This window comes from Phyllopteryx taeniolatus, chromosome 8, assembly GCF_024500385.1.
Source record: "Phyllopteryx taeniolatus isolate TA_2022b chromosome 8, UOR_Ptae_1.2, whole genome shotgun sequence".
Taxonomy (NCBI): Eukaryota; Metazoa; Chordata; class Actinopteri; order Syngnathiformes; family Syngnathidae; genus Phyllopteryx; species Phyllopteryx taeniolatus.
Genome location: NC_084509.1, coordinates 6,727,638 through 6,748,069, shown reverse-complemented (window position 1 = coordinate 6,748,069; position 20,432 = coordinate 6,727,638). Strand labels below are relative to the sequence as shown.

The window sequence follows — 20,432 nt, the reverse complement described above, 5'->3', positions numbered from 1 at the left end:
GAACCTTTATAATTTGAACAAATATTTGACAAGACGAGATGTTGTGTACACCCGTAGATTGACAAATAGTTATGACAAAAAATATAATGTCTATAACTTTATTATATTAGAAATATATATATATATTATATATATTAACTTTGCTTTTACTTTTACTTTGTTTTAAAATACCAAAAAGTAGAACAAAAGAAAAAGGGTGTTCATCAGTAATGTTCAATTTAAAAGCAAATTCATTGAACAATTTTATTTAACATCAGTCAATAAATAGCGCTAAAATCAAACGACAAGTCCAGTACTAGAAATGGAGCTTCTTGAAAGCTATCAATCCTGTTTCTTTTTCTTTCCCATCTTTTTGTAATACATAAAAAAACAAAAAAACATTCAAACTACAAATTTTTCAAACAACAGAGTGTCCATACCTTTTTGAACTATAAAATTATCATCTATCTACAAATACTGAGTCAACCAGGAAAACTTGTAGTAAAACAGAGCAAACAATAAACCAGAAGGTAAATATAAATAGTATCGCTGCTCACAAGGATGAGAATTCTCTCGGTGTCTGTGTCCAGCACTGTTCTAAATAAACATTTTCATTTTGCTTCTACATAATTCTTATAGATTTCCATTTTACTATGTATGTATTTCAAGCGATGTCTGCAACCTCAGCAGCCAAGAATAAAGTTGCTTCTCAGGATGCGGATGACCTTCCTTGACGTGTAACTGTACTCATACTGCTTGTGCTCGTGGAAGAAATACAAGAATCCTGAAAAAAAAAATGCAAGAAAAATACTACTTAGAAGGTTCACTTCAGATTGAAATTGAGTGACATAAAAAAGTAAGTCAGTACCATAGTGATAAACTGCAGCATCAACCTCGTCGTCCATTCCGGGAAAATCCGTCTCTATGGAACGGGGGTAGCCACTGTCCATGGTTCCTTTTGCTTCATCATAACTGGGAGTTTAAAAAAGCAAGAAAAAAAGGGCAGAAGACCACAAGGAAAGAATTGTGAGGAACGACTCACCCAGACTAGACACATGAGTTTTAAAAATAAAAATGAAATCACAGTGGTAGTAGACCGTATTTCCTGTCCTGTATATACAGTACATAGTAATACTGCAACTGAATTCCAACTCTGTATTAAACACAAATACTGTACATTATACCCAACTTGACCCAAATTCGAAATTGCTATTCCATATTTACACATACAGTGGTGCCTTGAGGTACAAGACCACTTTCGCAAGTTATTTTTCCTCACTAAAATGAATGGGAATGTGATTAAATCATTACCAAAAAACAAAAAACAAAAAAAAAAACAACCAAATCATATCAAATAATGTGCTTTTAATAAGGAAATTAGCACTATAATATTGTACTTTGGACAACATTATTTATTCATTGTGGCAACTTCTGGCGTGCACAACTTGGCCACTGGTATAATATAGTTATGCAGACACAACCAAAGAAGAGTTTCACAACTACTCTAAATGACTCAGTAAGCTACAGTAATATTTGTTGTTTTTTGCAGAGGATAAAGAATAAATATCTGTGAGTATTGGTATATTGTCTGTCTACATGTGTTGCTGCACTGTTGTGTTCAAGTATCCGTGGCTTAAAGCATTACACTCCATATAACTGCTATTTGTAAGCCAGGCAATGGCACTTCCTATTATCTGTTAGCATTAACTTGACCAAACGATAGCTTGTACTGTATCCCGAAAATGTCTTTAAGTTGGGTCACTCATATCTTAAGGCACCACTCTATACATATACACAGTAATACTGCAACTGAATTACGACTTTGTATTAGTTACACAATACATTACGCTGCACTTGACCAAATGTGAAATTGCTACTTCATATATACATATACAGTAGTGTTCCCCCACTATTCACAGCAAATAGCCAGAATCCGCGAGTAACCAATGTTTTCCCAAAAGGTTTCTAACAAATAGATGCCATAAGATGTGCCGCTAATCACTACTGTCCTATTAGACAGGGCGATGGCCTGTCTAAATGAAGCTCCTCCCCTCACTTCAACATAGCTCCTTGGCACCAAGATGCCAAAGCGATCTATTTTTTTGGGCCTGAGCACAAAAACAGCAAATAGGTGAGAAGGATAGACGCCAAAAAGTGAGTTTTAACCACTAATCTGTATCAAATATAAAATAGTTCATTTGAACCAAATGCAAAATAGCTGCTGATACATGTACAACTTACAGTACAACCAGTGGCAACTCTGCATAATGGGTAGGATGGGTAGTGATTCACTGCTATTGCAGATGGTGTTTTTTTTACATTTCTAATATTTATATTGAATACAGAGTAGCCATTAAAGGTAGCATCATTTTCCAAACAATTTCCATTCTGTTATTTATATCTAATACAGAGCAGGGATTCAATTGAGCACGATTTCCCAAAACCTTTCTATTCCAGTATTTATGTTTAATACAGAGTAGTGATGTAGAAGAGTTTCCCGAAATGTGTTCATGGTAATGTTATATGTTAATACAGAATAACAAGTCAAAGGAGCAGGGTTTTCCCAGACATTTACATCGAAATATGTAAATTGAATATAGCGTAGGGATTCAATAAAGCAGGGTTTACCAATTCTTTTCCCATTCTAATATGTCTTCAGTGCAGAAAAAAAGGGAACACTGTATTGTTAGTCTCCTGATATGCTGCCTACTTACAGTAAGCGGTTGGTTTACACTTGCTGGCTACAACGAACGTACAGTAAATGTCACATACAGTACCTCCAGTACTCCTCCTCATGAAAGAGGAGAGTTTTCCCTGTGTCTTTGATGTAAACAGCTGCATCCACTTTCCTCACACTCCTGGGAAGTCCCAGTTTGTGTATGTATTTTGGATAACCATCCACAAGGTTGTATCCATTCAAGGCCCACATGCGGATACCTGCCAAACACCAAAGCAAGGTTTTGCTTCATAGGTATGTATATTAAACATCATAATGCATTACAAATGTTAACTCACCACTAAAAATGATGACCTGGTCCTTCTCTGGGTTCTCATAGGCTGCGTCCACCTTGTTGGGGATGGACGGCCAAGTGGACTTGATCAGTGTTAGCTCGGGTTCGTGCATCTGAGGGTGGAGGCGCCAGTAGAATCTGCAATAATTTTGTACAATTTTATGCTCATTTTATATTTAGATTTTTATGTATTTTTAGAGTATATTTTATTTCTTATTTTGAATTATATGTATTTGTTTTATATTACATTGATACATTGCTATTTTATTTATTTTGTAGTTGTTATTGATTAACTATCATTATTATTATTTAGTGCATCTGGGGTGGAGGCATTAAGCAACATCCATCCATCCATCCATTTTCTGAGCCGCTTCTCCTCACTCGGGTCGCGGGCGTGCTGGAGCAGCACGGTGGGCGACTGGTTAGAGCGTCAGCCTCACAGTTTTGAGGACCCGGGTTCAATCCCCGGCCCTGTGCCTGCGTGAGTTTTCTTCAAGTACTCCGGTTTCCTCCCTCATCCCAAAAACATGCATGAATTGGAGACTCTAAATTGCCCGTAAGTGTGCATGTGAGTGCAAATGGTTGTTTGTTTGTATGTGCCCTGTGATTGGCTGGCAACCAGTTCAGGGTGTACCCTGCCTCCTCCCCGATGATAGCTGGGATAGGCTCCAGCACGCCCGCGACCCTAATGAGGAGAAGCGGCTCAGAAAATGGATGGATGGATGTTATATTTATGTACCGGTGGCACGGTGGATGACTGGTTAGTACATCCGGCCTCGCCTGTGTGGAGTTCGCATGTTTTCCCCATGCCTGCGTGGGTTTTCTCCAGGTACTCCGGTTTCGTCCCACATCCCAAAAACAAGCATGGTAGGTTAATTGAAGATTCTACATTGTCCATAGGTATGAATGTGAGTGTGAATGGTTATTTGTTTCTATGTGCCCTGCGATTGGCTGGCGACCAGTTCAGGGTGTACCCCGCCTCCTGCCCAAAGATAGCTGGGATAGGCTCCAGCATACCCGTGACCCTATGAGGATAAGTTGTGTCGAAAATGGATGGATATTTATCTTTTTGTTTTTAAAATACATTTTAAAAAATGCCCTGGGTGTATGAAGTATATTATATGCAGTACGTTGGACTCACTTGTCTTTGAAGATCATGGTTTCCCCTCGGAGCTCTGTAGCAGCATCAAAACTCAAAGTGGGGTCACATTTTTGGGGGGCGTCCGGCTTTGGCTTGACTTTCTTGTGGTCTGGGTTGGGGCCTGCGTTTTGAAGAAATCAAATGTTTAAAAAAGGCACAAAGCGTGGGTTTGCCGCGTGTGCGTTGATGTAGTCATCACCATAGAGGGCTTGGATGCCTTTAACGTCATCCTCAGCGAGCGGGTACCCCGTAGCGTACGAGTAGATGGGGTACATGAGGGCACCCGAGTCAGTGGAGTGCGACATACCGAGGGCGTGTCCCAACTCATGTGCAGCTACGATGAACAGGTTGTAAGCTGTGAGGAGGACATTCATACATTCGTCATATTTTTCTTTCGTGAAATGTCACCAATACTTTCAAGTCAATGAATGACCTGATGAATCTTTGCTCCAGTGCTCGTCCTCGTCGAAGTGAGTGTCTCCTCCGATACCTTGGCCCGGCGGGTAAGCATGTGCCAGCAGTCCGTTAGGTCCGTCAAAAGGGTTGTGGTCACCATGTTCTGTGTGGCAGAAGTGCATTTATAGTTAGAATGACCAACATCAGTTCTAGAATAAAGTGATTCATTGTAATTGCCACCCCCCCCCCCCCACACACACACCCGCCCGCCAAAAAAAAACCTTAGCTCAAATCATTATACAGTAATAACATAGTTAAACAGAATGCAAAGCAATAAACAGTTTGTGCATCATGATTCATTCATTGCAGCTCCTTCTAATGTGGCTGAATTGGCCACCGGGGGCAGTATAATACAGTCATACAGACACAAACGAAGAAGAGTTTCACAACTACTATAAGTGACTCAGTAACCTGCAGTAATATTAATCGTTTTGCTCAGAGTTAAGAACATATGCCTGTGAGTCTTGTATTGCTGAACGACAGTTTGTATCTCAAAAAACTCATAAGCCGGGTCGCTTTTATCTTAAGTCTTGGTACTACGACAGAGATCTCGCTTGGGGGAGGAGACTCATGATTGTCGGTGGAGATATCGTTAAGTGTGTGGTCTTGGTGTTGGTTAACATGGGTATAACACACACTACAAGAGCATAAACAAAATAATTAACAGCACTACTTATATTGTATTTTGATGGACAGCCATTGAGCATGTAATTATCTATTAATCTGTTTCTTACTAGTAAATTAGGACGAATGCATGAGTTATTTGTGAATACCTTTCCTCCCAAAGCTGATCATAATGTCAGCAATGCCGTAGTACAGCTTCTTAAAGGTCAGCGGCGTCACGTCAGACCACACATTGAGCGCCTTGCGGATGGCTCGGTCCACATCGGACTTCCTCAGATCGGGAGTGTAATTTAGAATCCTGAAACCGATATAAAATGAATGTTAGATCCTAAAAACAATTTTGACTCACATTTAAATCTGTGCAAGCGTACCTAAAGGTCACAATGTTATTTTTCCATTTGAGGTGCAGAGGGAAGTGGTTGTATTCACCAACGTCCGGCACGCCACATCTTGCCTGAGTCATCACGTCTAAGGTGCTGTCATCCAGACTGCCTGTCACCTGCACAGGTGGCAAAAAGACACAAAAACATGGCTTCAATAAAGCGATCCATCCATTTCCTATAGCGCTGTTGCTGTTCACGATCACAGGTGAGCTGAAGCTAATCCAGCTGACTTTGGGCAGACTACACCCGAGAGTGGTTGCGGGTCAATCACAACCTTCCTGTTCCCTCTCCATTAAGTGTCTGTCAGGATTCGTCAAGGTGTGAGTCATTTTACTCTATTCTAGTTGTATTACACAGTGGTAATTTTTTTGCATGACAATTAAACATTTTGACATGACTTGTACTGTTAATGTGTTATGATGGTGACGGTTTGACTCAGGAACAAATTATTCCACATTACATTAATTCTGTTTTTGAACTTTGCAGGTTTCATTGTACAAATATTTCCACTAGTTGGGTCATCATCACCATAAAGTGCCTTTTCTTTCTTCATCAGAGTCACTCAGTTAACAAAAAAAAAAAAAAAACTGTCACAGAATAATGAAACTCAGATCTTATTTTAAGTAGCCAAACATTTGCACACAGTATAATGATAAGTCTCTTACAATGTGTTTCCTTCATTTTATAGTTTTGTTCTTTATTGCATGTACATGATTTTTGGCATGTTCCCACACACTGCTCTGCCATCTCGTGTGTAATACTAAAACAAAAACAACAACAACAAAAAACACCACAACGTAAACCATGACGTTACCGCTCATTTACATCAAGACAGAGCATGCCCATTCTGATTCACGGAGCATTTTCATTCAGTTTAGGTTTCTAAACCGATTCTAATCACAATAAACTTCATGTAAACTGATATTAAAAACCTTTCATAAATGTGAAATAGATTTGTTGAACAGTACACAGCGAGCTTGTAAACTGTATCATGTTAGGTTTAGTGAAGGTCCACCACGTGCTCATAAAATGCTCGCCAAAAATGTCCACCCTGTCATCATCCACCCTGTCAGCAGTGGAAAATCTTAACTTATTTCGGGTGAAAAGGGAAAGTCTCGAAGGCACCTTATGCTGATATTGACTCGGTTACTCACCTCGAGGTTGAAGAACCTCTGCATTTCCTTGAGCTTGGAGTTAAAGTCTCCTGCTGTCCTCTTCTGACCTTGGAGACCAACTGGAAGGTCATAAAAGCGCCGAAGGTACTTCTGCGTATGACAAAGACGTCATGAATGAATTGATGAAAAGTCGCTCAAACACCCTCGAGTCTTACCTCAGCTAGCAGCCGGTTGTCTTTTTCCTTGGCGAGCAGTGGCCCGGCCAGAGAGGAATGAGCGCCCAATGGCAGCAGCAGCAGCCAAAATAACATGGTGGCTATCTTGCAGTCATTGACACTATGCCTCTGTAAGGGGTATTTATAATGCTTTACCTCCTCTTTTTTCCCTTAAGGATCCAAGTGATTCATGTAAAAGCACCTAGCCACTTCCTCCTGAGTGATGAGAATGCGCTCGTGTTTGTCCGAGCGCATGCTTCTGAACTGCGTCGGGCTGACTCAATGAGTGTACCAAAACCCACACTGCAAATGTCAGTGTGGCAAAAATCATGCTGATGTTGCATTTAATGGTGGGCCATAAGCCTAACAAATAAACACATTTGTCTTGATTAGTTTACAATAATTTTTTAAAAAGTACTGATGGGAATGATTCAGTCTTCTTCTTCTTCTTTTCCTTTCGGCTTGTCCCGTTAGGGGTCGCCACAGCGCGTCATCCTTTTCCATGAGAGCCTATCTCCTGCATCCTCCTCTCGAACACCAACTGCCATCATGTCTTCCCTCACGACATCCATCAACCTTCTCTTTGGTCTTCCTCTAGCTCTCTTGCCTGGCAGCTCCATCCTCATCATCCTTCTACCAATATACTCACTCTCTCTCCTCTGGACGTGTCCAAACCATTGAAGTCTGCTCTCTCTAACTTTGTCTCCAAAACATCGAACCTTGGCTGTCCCTCTGATGAGCTCATTTCTAATTTTATCCAACCTGGTCACTCCGAGAGCGAACCTCAACATCTTCATTTCCGCCACCTCCAGCTCTGCTTCCTGTTTTCTCTTCAGTGCCACTGTCTCTAATCCGTACATCATGGCTGGCCTCACCACTGTTTTATAAACTTTGCCCTTCATCCTAGCAGAGACTCTTCTGTCACATAACACACCTGACACCTTCCTCCACCCGTTCCAACCTGCTTGGACCCGTTTCTTCACTTCCTGACCACACTCCCCATTGCTCTGGACGGTTGACCCCAAGTATTTAAAGTCCTCTACCCTTGCCATCTCTTCTCCCTGTAGCCTCATTCTTCCCCCACCACCCCTCTCATTCATGCACATATATTCTGTTTTACTTCGGCTAATCTTCATTCCTCTTCTTTCCAGTGCATGCCTCCATCTTTCTAACTGTTCCTCCAGCTGCTCCCTGCTTTCACTGCAGATCACAATGTCATCTGCAAACATCATGGTCCACGGGGATTCCAGTCTAACCTCATCTGTCAGCCTATCCATCACCACTGCAAAAAGGAAGGGGCTCAGGGCTGATCCCTGATGCAGTCCCACGTCCACCTTAAATTCTTCTGTCACACCGACAGCACACCTCACCGCTGTTCTGCTGCCCTCGTACATGTCCTGTATTATTCTAACATACTTCTCTGCCACTCCAGACTTCCGCATGCAGTACCACAGTTCCTCTCTGGGTACTCTGTCATAGGCTTTCTCTAGATCTACAAAGACACAATGTAGCTCCTTCTGACCTTCTCTGTACTTTTCCATCAACATCCTCAAGGCAAATAATGCATCTGTGGTACTCTTTCTAGGCATGAAACCATACTGTTGCTCGCAAATACTCACTTCTGTCCTGAGTCTAGCCTCCACTACTCTTTCCCATAACTTCATTGTGTGGCTCATCAACTTTATTCCTCTATAGTTGCCACAGCTCTGCACATCACCTTTGTTCTTAAAAATGGGCACCAGTACACTTTTCCTCCATTCCTCAGGCATCTTCTCACGCACTAGAATTCTATTGAACAAGCTGGTCAAAAACTCCACAGCCACCTCTCCTAGATGCTTCCATACCTCCACAGGAATGTCATCAGGACCAACTGCCTTTCCATTTTTCATTCTCTTTAATGCCTTTCTAACTTCCCCCTTACTAATCATTGCCACTTCCTGGTCCACCACACTTGCCTCTTCTACTCTCCCTTCTCTATCATTTTCCTCATTCATCAACTCCTCGAAGTATTCTTTCCATCTACCTAGCACACTGCTGGCACCAGTCAACATATTTCCATCTCTATCCTTAATCAGCCTAACCTGCTGCACATCCTTCCCATCTCTATCCCTCTGTCTGGCCAGCCTGTATAGATCCTTTTCTCCTTCTTTAGTGTCCAACCTGCCATACATGTCATCATATGCCTCTTGTTTTGCCTTTGCCACCTCTACCTTTGCCCTGTGTCGCATCTCAATGTATTCCTTTCGCCTCTCCTCGGTCCTCTCAGTGTCCCACTTCTTCTTAGCTAACCGTTTTCCTTGTATGATTTCCTGTACTGTGAGGTTCCACCACCAAGTCTCCTTCTCTCCTTTCCTGCCAGAAGATACACCAAGTACTCTCCTGCCTGCTTCTCTGATCACCTTGGCTGCAGTGGTCCAGTCTTCTGGAATCTCTTCCCGTCCACCGAGAGCCTGTATCACCTCTTCCCGAAAAGCTGCACAACACTCGTCCTGTCTCAGCTTCCACCACATGGTTCTCTTCTCTGCCTTTGTCTTCCTAATTTTCTTCCCCACCACCAGAGTCATCTTACACACCACCATCCTATGCTGTCCAGCCACACTCTCCCCTACCACTACCTTACAGTTGGTAACCTCCTTCAGATTACATCGTCTGCACAAGATGTAATCCACCTGTGTGCTTCTACCTCCGCTCTTGTAGGTCACCCTATGTTCGTGCCTCTTCTGGAAAAAAGTGTTCACTACAGCCATTTGCATCCTTGTTGCAAAGTCTACCACCATCTGTCCCTCCAAGTTCCTTTCCTGGATACCGTACTTACCCATCACTTCTTCATCACCCTTATTACCTTCACCAACATGTCCATTACAATCTGCACCAATTACGACTCTCTCTCTGTCTGGGATGCTCAGAACTACATCATCTAGCTCCTTCCAGAATTTCTCTTTCACCTCTAGGTCACATCCTACCTGTGGGGCATAGCCACTAATCACATTACACATAACACCCTCAATTTCAAATTTCAGCCTCATCACTCGATCTGATACTCTTTTCACCTCCAAGACATTCTTAGCCAACTCTTCTTTTAAAATAACCCCGACTCCATTTCTCTTCCCATCTACACCATGGTAAAATAATTTAAACCCTCCCCCTAAACTTTTAGCCTTACTGCCTTTCCACCTGGTCTCCTGGACACACAATATATCAACCTTTCTCCTAATCATCATGTCAACCAACTCCCGAGATTTTCCTGTCATAGTCCCAACATTCAAAGTCCCCACATTCAGTTCTAGGCTCTGTGTTTTCCTCTTCTCTTTCTGCCGAAGAACCCGCTTTCCACCTCTTCTTCTTCTTCTTCTTTGACTTCGACTTCGACCCACAGTAGCTGAATTTCCAACAGCGCCCTGCAGGTTGACGGCGCCGGTGGCGGACGTTGTTAACCCGGGCCACGACCGATCCGGTATGGAATTCTTTGGATGAACGCTCATATTTGTTTGGCAAGGTTTTAAGCCGGATGCCCTTCCTGACGCAACCCTCTGCATTTATCCGGGCTTGGGACCGGCCTACAGTTTGCACTGACTTGTGCCCCCCATAGGGCTGCATTATGGGAATGATTCAGTGATTAGTGTATTAGTCAATCAGACAGCTGCAGTTTCGCCAGAAGCGTCGTCACAAAAAGGATACATGTGGATCATCATTCTTATTACCACATCTACTGCATACACACCACTACACCAGCTATTCCCAATCATCAGTGTGTCACAGGTACATTTACAGTTCCACTTATTTGTCAGTTAATTATTATTTATTGATTATAAATATATATATGGCGGCACGGTGACCGACTGGTTAGAGCGTCAGCCTCACAGTTCTGAGGACCGGGGTTCAATCCCCTGCCCCGCCTGTGTGGAGTTTGCATGTTCTCCCCGTGCCTGCGTGGGTTTTCTCCGGACACTCCGGTTTTCTCCCACATCCCACAAACATGTAGGGAATTGGTGACTCTAAATTGCCCGTAGGTGTGAATGTGAGTGCGAATGGTTGTTTGTTTGTATTTGCCCTGCGATTGGCTGGCAACCAGTTCAGGGTGTACCCCGCCTCCTGCCCGATGATAGCTGGGATAGGCTCAAGCACGCCCGGATGGATGGATGGATGGATGGACAAATATATATTTGTTCATCTATCTATGCTTGTGATGTATAGTGACAGACAGAACATTTTGAGACTCCTCCATTATGGCAGAAGGTACAATAAATGTGTGTAACCTAACCGCCTGTTGCCAGCCATACAACAGAATGAGTCATGGCTTCCTTTGAGTATATCAGCTTTGTATTCAATTAAACAGGACCAGATCTTACACTGAGTACATTTTTGAGTATATTGAGAAGAGATAATTATTTCAGTATTTGTACAATTTGTGACGTTTTTGTTTGGTGTTTTTTGTGATTGAAAATGGGTGCCTGGGCTCAATAAAGACTGAGAAACACTGCTCTCCACCACCAATACCACAGGTGGGAAAAGTATGGCCTGGCATAATTGACATGATCAGGAGTTATTTCACATTTTTTGCATTAATTCATTTAATTTAAAAAATTGGTTAATACATTTTTATTATTATTTGTTCTTTTAGTCTATGTATCAGATTAAAAAATTCCTTAATTGATTTATTGTACATAATAAAATTATGTACCATATTAATTTTAGGTGAACAGTAAAAGTTTTTATTATTTTTTAAAAGATTTTCTGTTACTTTACTTTATAATTAATTAATTAAAATATAATAAAAATATACGAATTGTTATTATATATATATATATATATATATATACAATTATTTATTTACTTATTTTACCTCGCCCCCCCCCCCACACACACACACGCAACCACACTTTTTACTGTATGTGCCCCTATGTGTGTGGCTAATAGTGCCCTCCTAGCGGCAAAACGTGCCCTTGTATAACAGCCATAAGTGTCTTCAGTGTGGCAGAAAGTCCCCCTGGAAAATTTCTATCAGATTCGATTGACGTTGTACAGGTCAAGTGTATCAGGTTCACTCGTGAACTAGTACTACTTTCTAGATGCAAATGTAAGTAAATCTAAGTAAAAATAAGAATCTTCCGGGTACTCAAACCTCTTCCCACATTCCAAAAACATGCATGGTAGGTTCATTGAACTCTAAATTGTTCATAGGTGTGAATGCAAGTGGGAATGGTTATTTGTCTATTTGCCCTGCAGTTGGCTGGCGAACAGTCCAGGATGTGCCCCGTCGCAAGCGGGACAAGCTCCAAGCTCATCCGTGATCCTAATGAGGATAAACACTATGGAAAATGGATTGATAAATGCCAGAATAATAGTTGCTGTTTTGGCACTTTGTAAAGAAACCTCACACTCATGCTCAGTACTTTGTTACATTACATCATGTACTATGCATATGCCGTAGGAATTCTGTTGGGATGCTATTAATGGACCTGGAGCGACATTGCACTTTATATGATTGCACTTAAAATAAAATGCACGTCAATACATTATTTTACAGGTCGTAATTCGTTGTTATTAAATGGCTGAAGGTTTATAGGTTTGTTAGTGGTTATTCTATGGTGCGAATGACAATTAAGTGAAGTCCAAGTCTGTTAGAAACAGTCGCGGTGCAGTAAATATACACTTTGTGATAGAGCCGTTCTAAGTACAAATGCAACAACAGCACTGATATTACGTTTTGGTTGTGGCGTGTCTGCACATACCCAGACAGGCATGTTCACAGCGGGTGACCATTTTTAGCATCTAAGCAAAAATAATAACAGATTTTCAGAAACTACCACTTGAGGTTTTCTGGTTGAAAGCGCCAAAATGCCATTTTCAGTTAAACACAGTTTTTTTGTGACTGGTGTATTCATATATAGTGGTCCCTTGAGATACGAGTGACCTGACTTACAAGTTTTTCAAGATATGAGCCAAATAACTTCTGATTGACATGAAAAGATAGAGAAGCTGCTAAAAGTGAGGAAAGCCTGGTGAAAAGGCAAAAAAAACTGTGAAAGTATTTTTTTTTATCAATAATGGGAAAATAGTTTCACTTTTTATGTCCATCCATCCATTTTCTGAGCCGCTTCTCCTCACAAGGTTCGCAGGAGTGCTCGAGCGTATCCGAGCTATCATTGGGCAGGAGGCGGGGTACACCCTGAACTGGTTGCCAGCCAATCGCAGGGCACATACAGACAAACAACCATTTGCACTCATATTCACACCTCTGGGCAATTTAGAGTCTCCAATTCATGCATGTTTTTGGGATGTGGGAGGAAACCGGAGTGCCCGGAGAAAACCCACACAAACACGGGGAGAACATGCAAAGTCCACACAGGCGGATTGAACCCCGGTCTTCAGAACTGTGAGGCTGCCACTCTTTATATATATATTTTTAATTGTTATTACTGTATGTTTTACACAGTATTATAAAGTACTGTTCTTTTTTTCAAAACACCTTCTATTCATCTCATTTGGGAAAGTTGATTTGATGTACGAGCAACGGAATATATTAAACTTGCAAGTCAAGGTACCATTGTATGTACAGTACAAGAAAAGACATCTGTGTTCACACACACAACGCGCATGTTCAGTAAATTGCTCTGATGACTTGAATCAAACTTATCTGGATCGATTGTCTTCTGGAATTTTGTCTGGAAATATCACATTTCACATTGGATGGCAAAATCTGCATCCTCTCAGTGATATCACATAGTAAACAAATGCTGTATCCACACTTTGGTTTCATGATTTGGAGCAACATCGCCGCTTGCTTGGCACTGTGTGGACCGTGTGACTCATTGAGGGGAAGCTGACAGTCAGGGGGAATTTGGATGGTGTTTTAAAACGGTCCCTGACAAACACACACATGTTGCGTGTGTACGCGTGTGTGTGTGAGACCTCTTTTCTGCAAGGCTGAATGACATTCCTGCCCTGTGCTGTTTTTGCACATTCAGTAACAACATGATTGTAGACCTGAGGGTCCATAACTGTAACGTTAGAATGTTTTCCTTGTAGGAAGATCATTCATGAGTATATGTCATACATTCATGAAACACCTCATCTTAATATTCAAACTTGATGGACACCTAAGTTCAAAGTTTACTCCAGAAAATGTCAAACCATATCAACTCATCCATCCATCCATTTTCTGAGCCGCTTCTCCTCACTTGGGTCGCGGGCGTGCTGGAGCCTATCCCAGCTGTCATCGGGCAGGAGGCGGGGTACACCCTGAACTGGTTGCCAGCCAATCGCAGGGCACATAGGAACAAACAACCATTCGCTCTCACAGTCATGCCTACGGTCAATTTAGAGTCTCCAATTAATGCATGTTTTTGGGATGTGGGAGGAAACCGGAGTGCCCGGAGAAAACCCACGCAGGCACGGGGAGAACATGCAAACTCCACACAGGTGGGTCCGGGGATTGAACCCGGGTCCTCAGAACTGTGAGGCTGACTATCTAACCAGTCGCCCACCGTGCCGCCCCATATCAACTCATACCTTAGATTTATGGTCTTAATGAGTGCTTTCTAAATATGTAGTAATTTTGTCAAAATTGACCATATCTTGTAACTCTTAACTCAGCAAACATCAGCACAAAAACACTTGATCTTCCACGTATAAATTCTTTGCCATTATCAAGACAAGTTTATTTGTATAGCCCTGAATCACAAAAAAAAAAAAGTTTCGAATCGCTTCACAGGCCCGCACTTGACAAAGATCGGCAGCATTCTCTGATGTAACCCCCCAACATTTTTAATTTGTGTGTGTGTAAACGTTTTGGGTCAAAGTTAAAGCAAGGTAAAACACGACCATTTCCTCCCAACATCAATAACAACAAAATGCTTATGTCAAAGTTGAATAAAAATAAGGCCAATAATTCATTTGGCTCAAACCACATTGACTCACTTCATATTAAAGGTCTTGTTGAGTGCTTTGCAAATCTATGGTCAATTTGTCAATATGTCCCCATAAGATGAATCATTGACCACAAAACTGGATTTTTTAGACTCTCAGGATTCAGCACAAAAACATTTGACATTCAACATCAGTTGTTTGACATAATGGCTCTTTAGAGGTAAACAGCTAAAAGATGAGAATATGACAAACTTACAACTGGCCCAAGTTCATTTTAAAACAAGATCAATAATCCATTTTCAACAAACCATATCAACTACAGATATCTCAGTTAAGTGTTTTCAATATATATAATTGTGTCCATATGTTCTCAAATGATAACACAATGACAACAAAACAAAAATGTCCCCTTGTGAAAACCTCATAAATAGGAACAAAAACACTTGATATACTATATGATACATCACCAAATATTGACCAGTGCTTTGCATATCTTGAATAGAAGAGAATGAACTGCATCTACAGTGAAGTTACAAGTTTGAAGTTTATTTGTTGCATATTGGTTGCTGAGGTCGGCAAAGCCTGAGTTCTGTTTTTATAGTGTGTCACTTCTTGCCTGCATACTTTGGAAATGTTATTTTTCTCCATCCCCGCTCCTCAAATTTCTGCTGAGCCTCAGCTTTTTCCTGCAGCAGTGACGACTACAGCGCTGCTCTATGAAATGCTGTTTCCCATATGTCCTTCACTTAACCCCTCGACATCCTCAACTCCTGAAAACGCCCGAGCATGGAGTGAGCTTGTGGGAGGACGAAATGTATCTCTGTCCTGCTGTGTCAGATAAGAACAATGCTGTAAGACAGATGCCTGTAAGATCTTTAGTTAGAGTCAATGAGGTGAGGCTTTTTCTGGCATCTTTGCAAAGAAGCTGATTTGCTTAGCAAATGTTGTTGTACGTAATATCAAAGTAGGACCCCAAAGCACACGACCAAGATTGAGCGTAAACACAAAACTTTTATTTTACCAAGGGAGCACCAACTGGTGAACAACAACAATAACGGGGAAGAAAAATAAAACGACAACAACAAAACGTGTCGACCCGAAAGAACCCTTATATAACCAAAAATCCACACGGTGGATGGACGGAGCGCAAATGGGAACAGATGCTGAACAGAATAAGTAAGAAAAGGAGCTCAACACTAACTAGACTTGTTAAGCAGAAAACAAGATCAACACTACAAACAAAGAACAAGATCTAACCTCCACAAGATTAGAAAGAACTAGCAAAGAAACAGAAAGGAACAACAGAAGCTAATCTAAACAAGATTAACAAACAAAAAGACAGGAACAGAAAACTAGACCAAGAGCGAGGAAGAGAAACTAGAAAACTACACTGAACACGATGAAACATACGCACAAGGCTATGGTGGTGAGTAGGCAATAGTCCGGCATTTGTCCCCTGTTTGATCAGTGGTTTTAATACTGAGTCCCTCGAGAGATGACCCTTTGTAGTTCCAGTCTTTTCTTACTTTCAGAGTCACAAGGAGTCTCAATGGGTATGCCTTGAACATCAGAGTAGTCACAGAATTCCTCCTTCGAGCTGGAGAGACTGGTGGAGGAGTTAAGAGATGACTTGGGACAGCTTGGTTTCTGCTGATCTGGGTTGGTGCTTGAACCCCGTGTAGGTCTGGTGGGACAACTGGTCACTGCAGTACAAACAAACCCGAAGACGCATCTGTCGAGTCCGCTCCACTGGGCTCAATTGTCAACCCTCCCAGCTGCATCGGCTTCCAGGCAGGATCACGGGCACATGACAGAAGATTCATGTATCAATGCAAAAATGTAATTGTTTTTGGCCTTGGTGAAGGTCTATTTTATGTTGTGTTTTCAATAAGTACTCATGTCGAGTTAGGAAGCACAGTCTTTTTAAAGTAGGGGAAAAAATATGATGACAATCTACTAATTCTTTGGCTTATTTATTGTTGATGCCTCTCTACTGCAAACATTTTTTAAATAGTTTTGTGAGCACAACATGATGGATGTCTCCCATGATCACCATCATCAATTTCTTACCATCAAGCCAAGTCTGCTTAAAGTTTAGATTCTCTCTTTAAATTAGGATTTTCTGAGTACTGTTAACACAGGCACATATAAAGGCACATTCCAAAAAAACTTGCATGTGAGATTAATTGATGACTCTAAATTCTCCATAGGTGTGAATGTGAGTATGAATGATTGTTTGTCAATACATGCCGTGCGATTGGCTGGCAACCAGTCCAGGGTGTACCCCACACTACTACTTACCCTACCTCTGGGTGGTTGGAAGTGATTGACTACCTCTGACTTCAAATGAAAACAAGATTCCAGTGGATTGTGGGTGAGTAGGATAAATATATTGAATGTTGTCGATAATTGTCCAGTGAAGATGGCAAGACTGCCTACTGGTAGCAACTTGTGAACGGACGGACTGGGAACCAAACTTCCATCATTGGGTTTGTGAAAGACATTTTGTCCCACGTATGTATAAAATGCTTGGTTAGGTTGTTTTTGAGTAATTTAGCGACCCATGATGTTTTGCCTCCTGGTAGACTCCAGTGTGCTATCCATTTTACCATCTGTTCCAGAAAAGTCAATTAACTGTGCAGGCTCTTGTAATGCTCTTGTTCACAGTTCCCTGTCGACGACCTGTGTGCCAGCGATTTACCTGAAGTAATATCTTCTTGTTCACTGACCCTTCACCAGTGTTGCCAGAGTTACCTTGAAAATGTAACTTATTTACTTTGCTGATTACTTGAGCTTAAAAGTAACTTAGTTACTTTATTCATTACTTGATTTCAAAAGTAACTAAGTTAGAAAAAAAGTAACTTTTTGGTTTTAGTTGAGGATTTGTTTAATAGTGGTCCCATTGGCATTATTGCGACTTGGAAGGAAGTGTGACCTCATGCTTCCTGTCTATAGCAGGAAGATGTTGAATAGAATGCCCCTTCACAACAAAATGCAAAAGCCAATTGAAAGAATACCACAAGAGGGCAGCAGAGATCCAAAGGTGAAACTACATAGAAAATGAAGTCTTCTGGCCCTAACTCGAGCTCCATTTGAGCTCAATCATGAAAAATATTATTAAACTATCAATCTGTGCTTTTTGTCACTGAGTTGATTATTACTGACATTACTGCATTATATTGTGTGAAAGACATCAACCACTACAGCAACATTCCGTATTATGAAAGCAATATTACTCACCTAAGCCAAATATGAAATTAACAATACCGTTTAACTTAAATTAAACTTAACAACCACCTAACCCAGTCCACTACCAGTCACAGCAGTGACATGAAGTTCCAGGACTGGCGTCGAAAAATTATATATTTCAAAGCCAAACTACAGACTACGAGCTGTTGCCCTTAAATGTAATGGCAGTGGAGTGGGATTTCTGCAGGAATATTTCTTTTTTTTTCACACAAGAAAAAAATAAATAAATAAATAAAAAAGAAACAGGAACATGAACGTGCATAAGACTCCAGGGGGATTACTTATATATACGTGTATAGTCCGCAATTTGGATTTGAAATATATCATTTGTGACACCAGTTTTGGATTTTTTCGTTTACACATTGTGTATTGGTAAAGACCCTGTAAAGTGATTTCTTAGATTTGTTTCTAAATACATTAGATACACATGTTTGAAAGTAATTGCTGAAAATGTAGGCGGCACGGCTCAGAAAATGGATGGATGAATGGATGGATGCTGAAAATGTTGCTAATACTGACAACCATGTAGTACTGAACTGCAGCGAAACAGCGTTACTGTTTTTCACCATTTCAGTTTTCCTGATTTTTGGGCCGTGGCTAAAATGGTGGCTAGTGAAGCACTTTGGAGTCAGCCATGAGTCCCCACTCCCCAAACTATATCTGAACTTGCATGCCTTCATTCGCATCAGCGGAGCGTGGGAAGCTCTGCGATGACTTGGTGATTCCCGCCAGCGGAGACTTTTAGGGGATGTATTTCCATAGGTCAAACATGTCGAGGTGTGCAGACATAAGAAAGATTCTAAACGCTGTGGTATTTAATTGACGGTTGAGCGGGGTTTGGTTTCAGCCCATCCAGCAGACACGCCGACAGCGTCTCCAGAGTGGAGACGACAACTTGATTTTTCATGATTTTGAAGCCTCTTTTTAGTATACTGTATACTTGGCAATTTTATTTTTAATCATTCAAATCGAATTAGGTTTTTAACAACACTAAAAGTAAACTCTGGGGTGTGCCAAATTGACATTTATTTTCATTCTGTAGGGATTTTAAATTGCTTCTGACAACTTGCCAGAATTCACTTGAAAGAAAAAGAAAAAACATTTGCAACACACCCTATTGACTTATACTTCATATTAAAGCTATACTTATTTTCCAGATATGCAATCATTTCATCCATGTGTCGAAGATGACACAATGACCACAAAATGTGTGGTTTTTTTTTCTTTTTTTTGGCGCGGTCCAACTCACAAAGCAGTACAAAACACTTAATATTCAGCATATAATTCTTTTGACATTGTGAAGATGAGGTTAACGAAAAGTGCTTGACCACAGTTTTCCAGATGTTGCCAACATGTTCTAAATGACAACAGATGAGGCGTGTCAACCCAAATTTAACATTGTCTTTGTTATGGGTCTGATTAATGATACCAAACACGTGTACCTAAAGAAATGACAAGCGAGTGACCTTTTCTCATTTTATACAGCTGTGGCATGCTTGTGTTGTAGTTTAGAAACTGTGGGTTTTATTTCAGTTGAACTACCTACTACTTTTACCCTCAAAATGGTTTCACTGCATCTGCAGGAAACCAGAATGACAGAAATTGCTCCTAAAGGAATTCCTTTGCAGGGCTCAATTTGCCCTGCAAAGGAATATTTTTGGTTCTATGAAGGTCCACAATAACCCATCAACCTTACTTGTGAACTCAAGTTATGATGGCACCGCCCATGTCTGCCAAAAAAAAAAATCACCCCACAATTTCATCTCTCTCATCAGATAAGGTTCAGAGTGGGCTCTGGATGAGATTATTTTGAGAGAACCTCCTGAAACCGTGAGATTGAGCCAGGCCAATGTGTTGCTGAAGATTGGCGTCAAAGTGCTTAATAATGCTATTAAAATACGGTAAGGACCAATTTTTTGTACACTCCACACAATTGCTTCTTTTACAAAACTTATCATATTTAATAAACTCACAATATAAATCCATCCATTTTGAGCAAGCGCTTGTCCCCATTAGGGTCACGGGTGACCTGGAGCCTGAACCAAAAAAAAATTAAATAAAAAAAAAATCAATCCAACAGCTAAAACTGCTCCAGGAGGCTGCTGCTTGAGTTCTTACTGGTACCCAGAAACTGGACAACATTACACTGTTACTGAAATCTCTATACTGGATTCCTGAATAGATTTTTAACTCTTACTTTTGGTTTAAAAAGCTGGTCTAGGAACTATATAGAAGACCTTTTGATTGCCTATAAGACTTCAAGAACCCCTCAGCTCATTGGGTTCACGCTTAGTCTGAGTGGTTCCAGAACCGGAACTCAACAAAATGAAGTAGCGTTCGGTTTATATGCCCCTCAACTGTGAAACAAACATCTTGAACACCTGAGATCT

At 41.0% G+C, this 20,432-nt stretch overlaps 1 protein-coding gene across 1 annotated transcript; it reads right to left on the bottom strand.

Annotated features, from left to right (window-relative positions):
- Positions 1 to 229: 229 nt before the first annotated feature.
- Positions 230 to 7,152, bottom strand: mmp13b (matrix metallopeptidase 13b). The gene is made up of 11 exons (XM_061783118.1): positions 6,925 to 7,152; positions 6,749 to 6,859; positions 5,583 to 5,710; positions 5,361 to 5,509; positions 4,565 to 4,690; positions 4,331 to 4,486; positions 4,132 to 4,252; positions 2,995 to 3,128; positions 2,757 to 2,916; positions 848 to 951; positions 230 to 763 (listed from the first exon to the last, which is right to left on the bottom strand). Exons 1-11 carry the CDS (start codon positions 7,018 to 7,020, stop codon positions 663 to 665), a joined length of 1,386 nt encoding a protein of 461 aa, XP_061639102.1. The 5' UTR covers positions 7,021 to 7,152; the 3' UTR covers positions 230 to 662.
- Between the last annotated feature and the right edge of the window lie 13,280 nt (positions 7,153 to 20,432).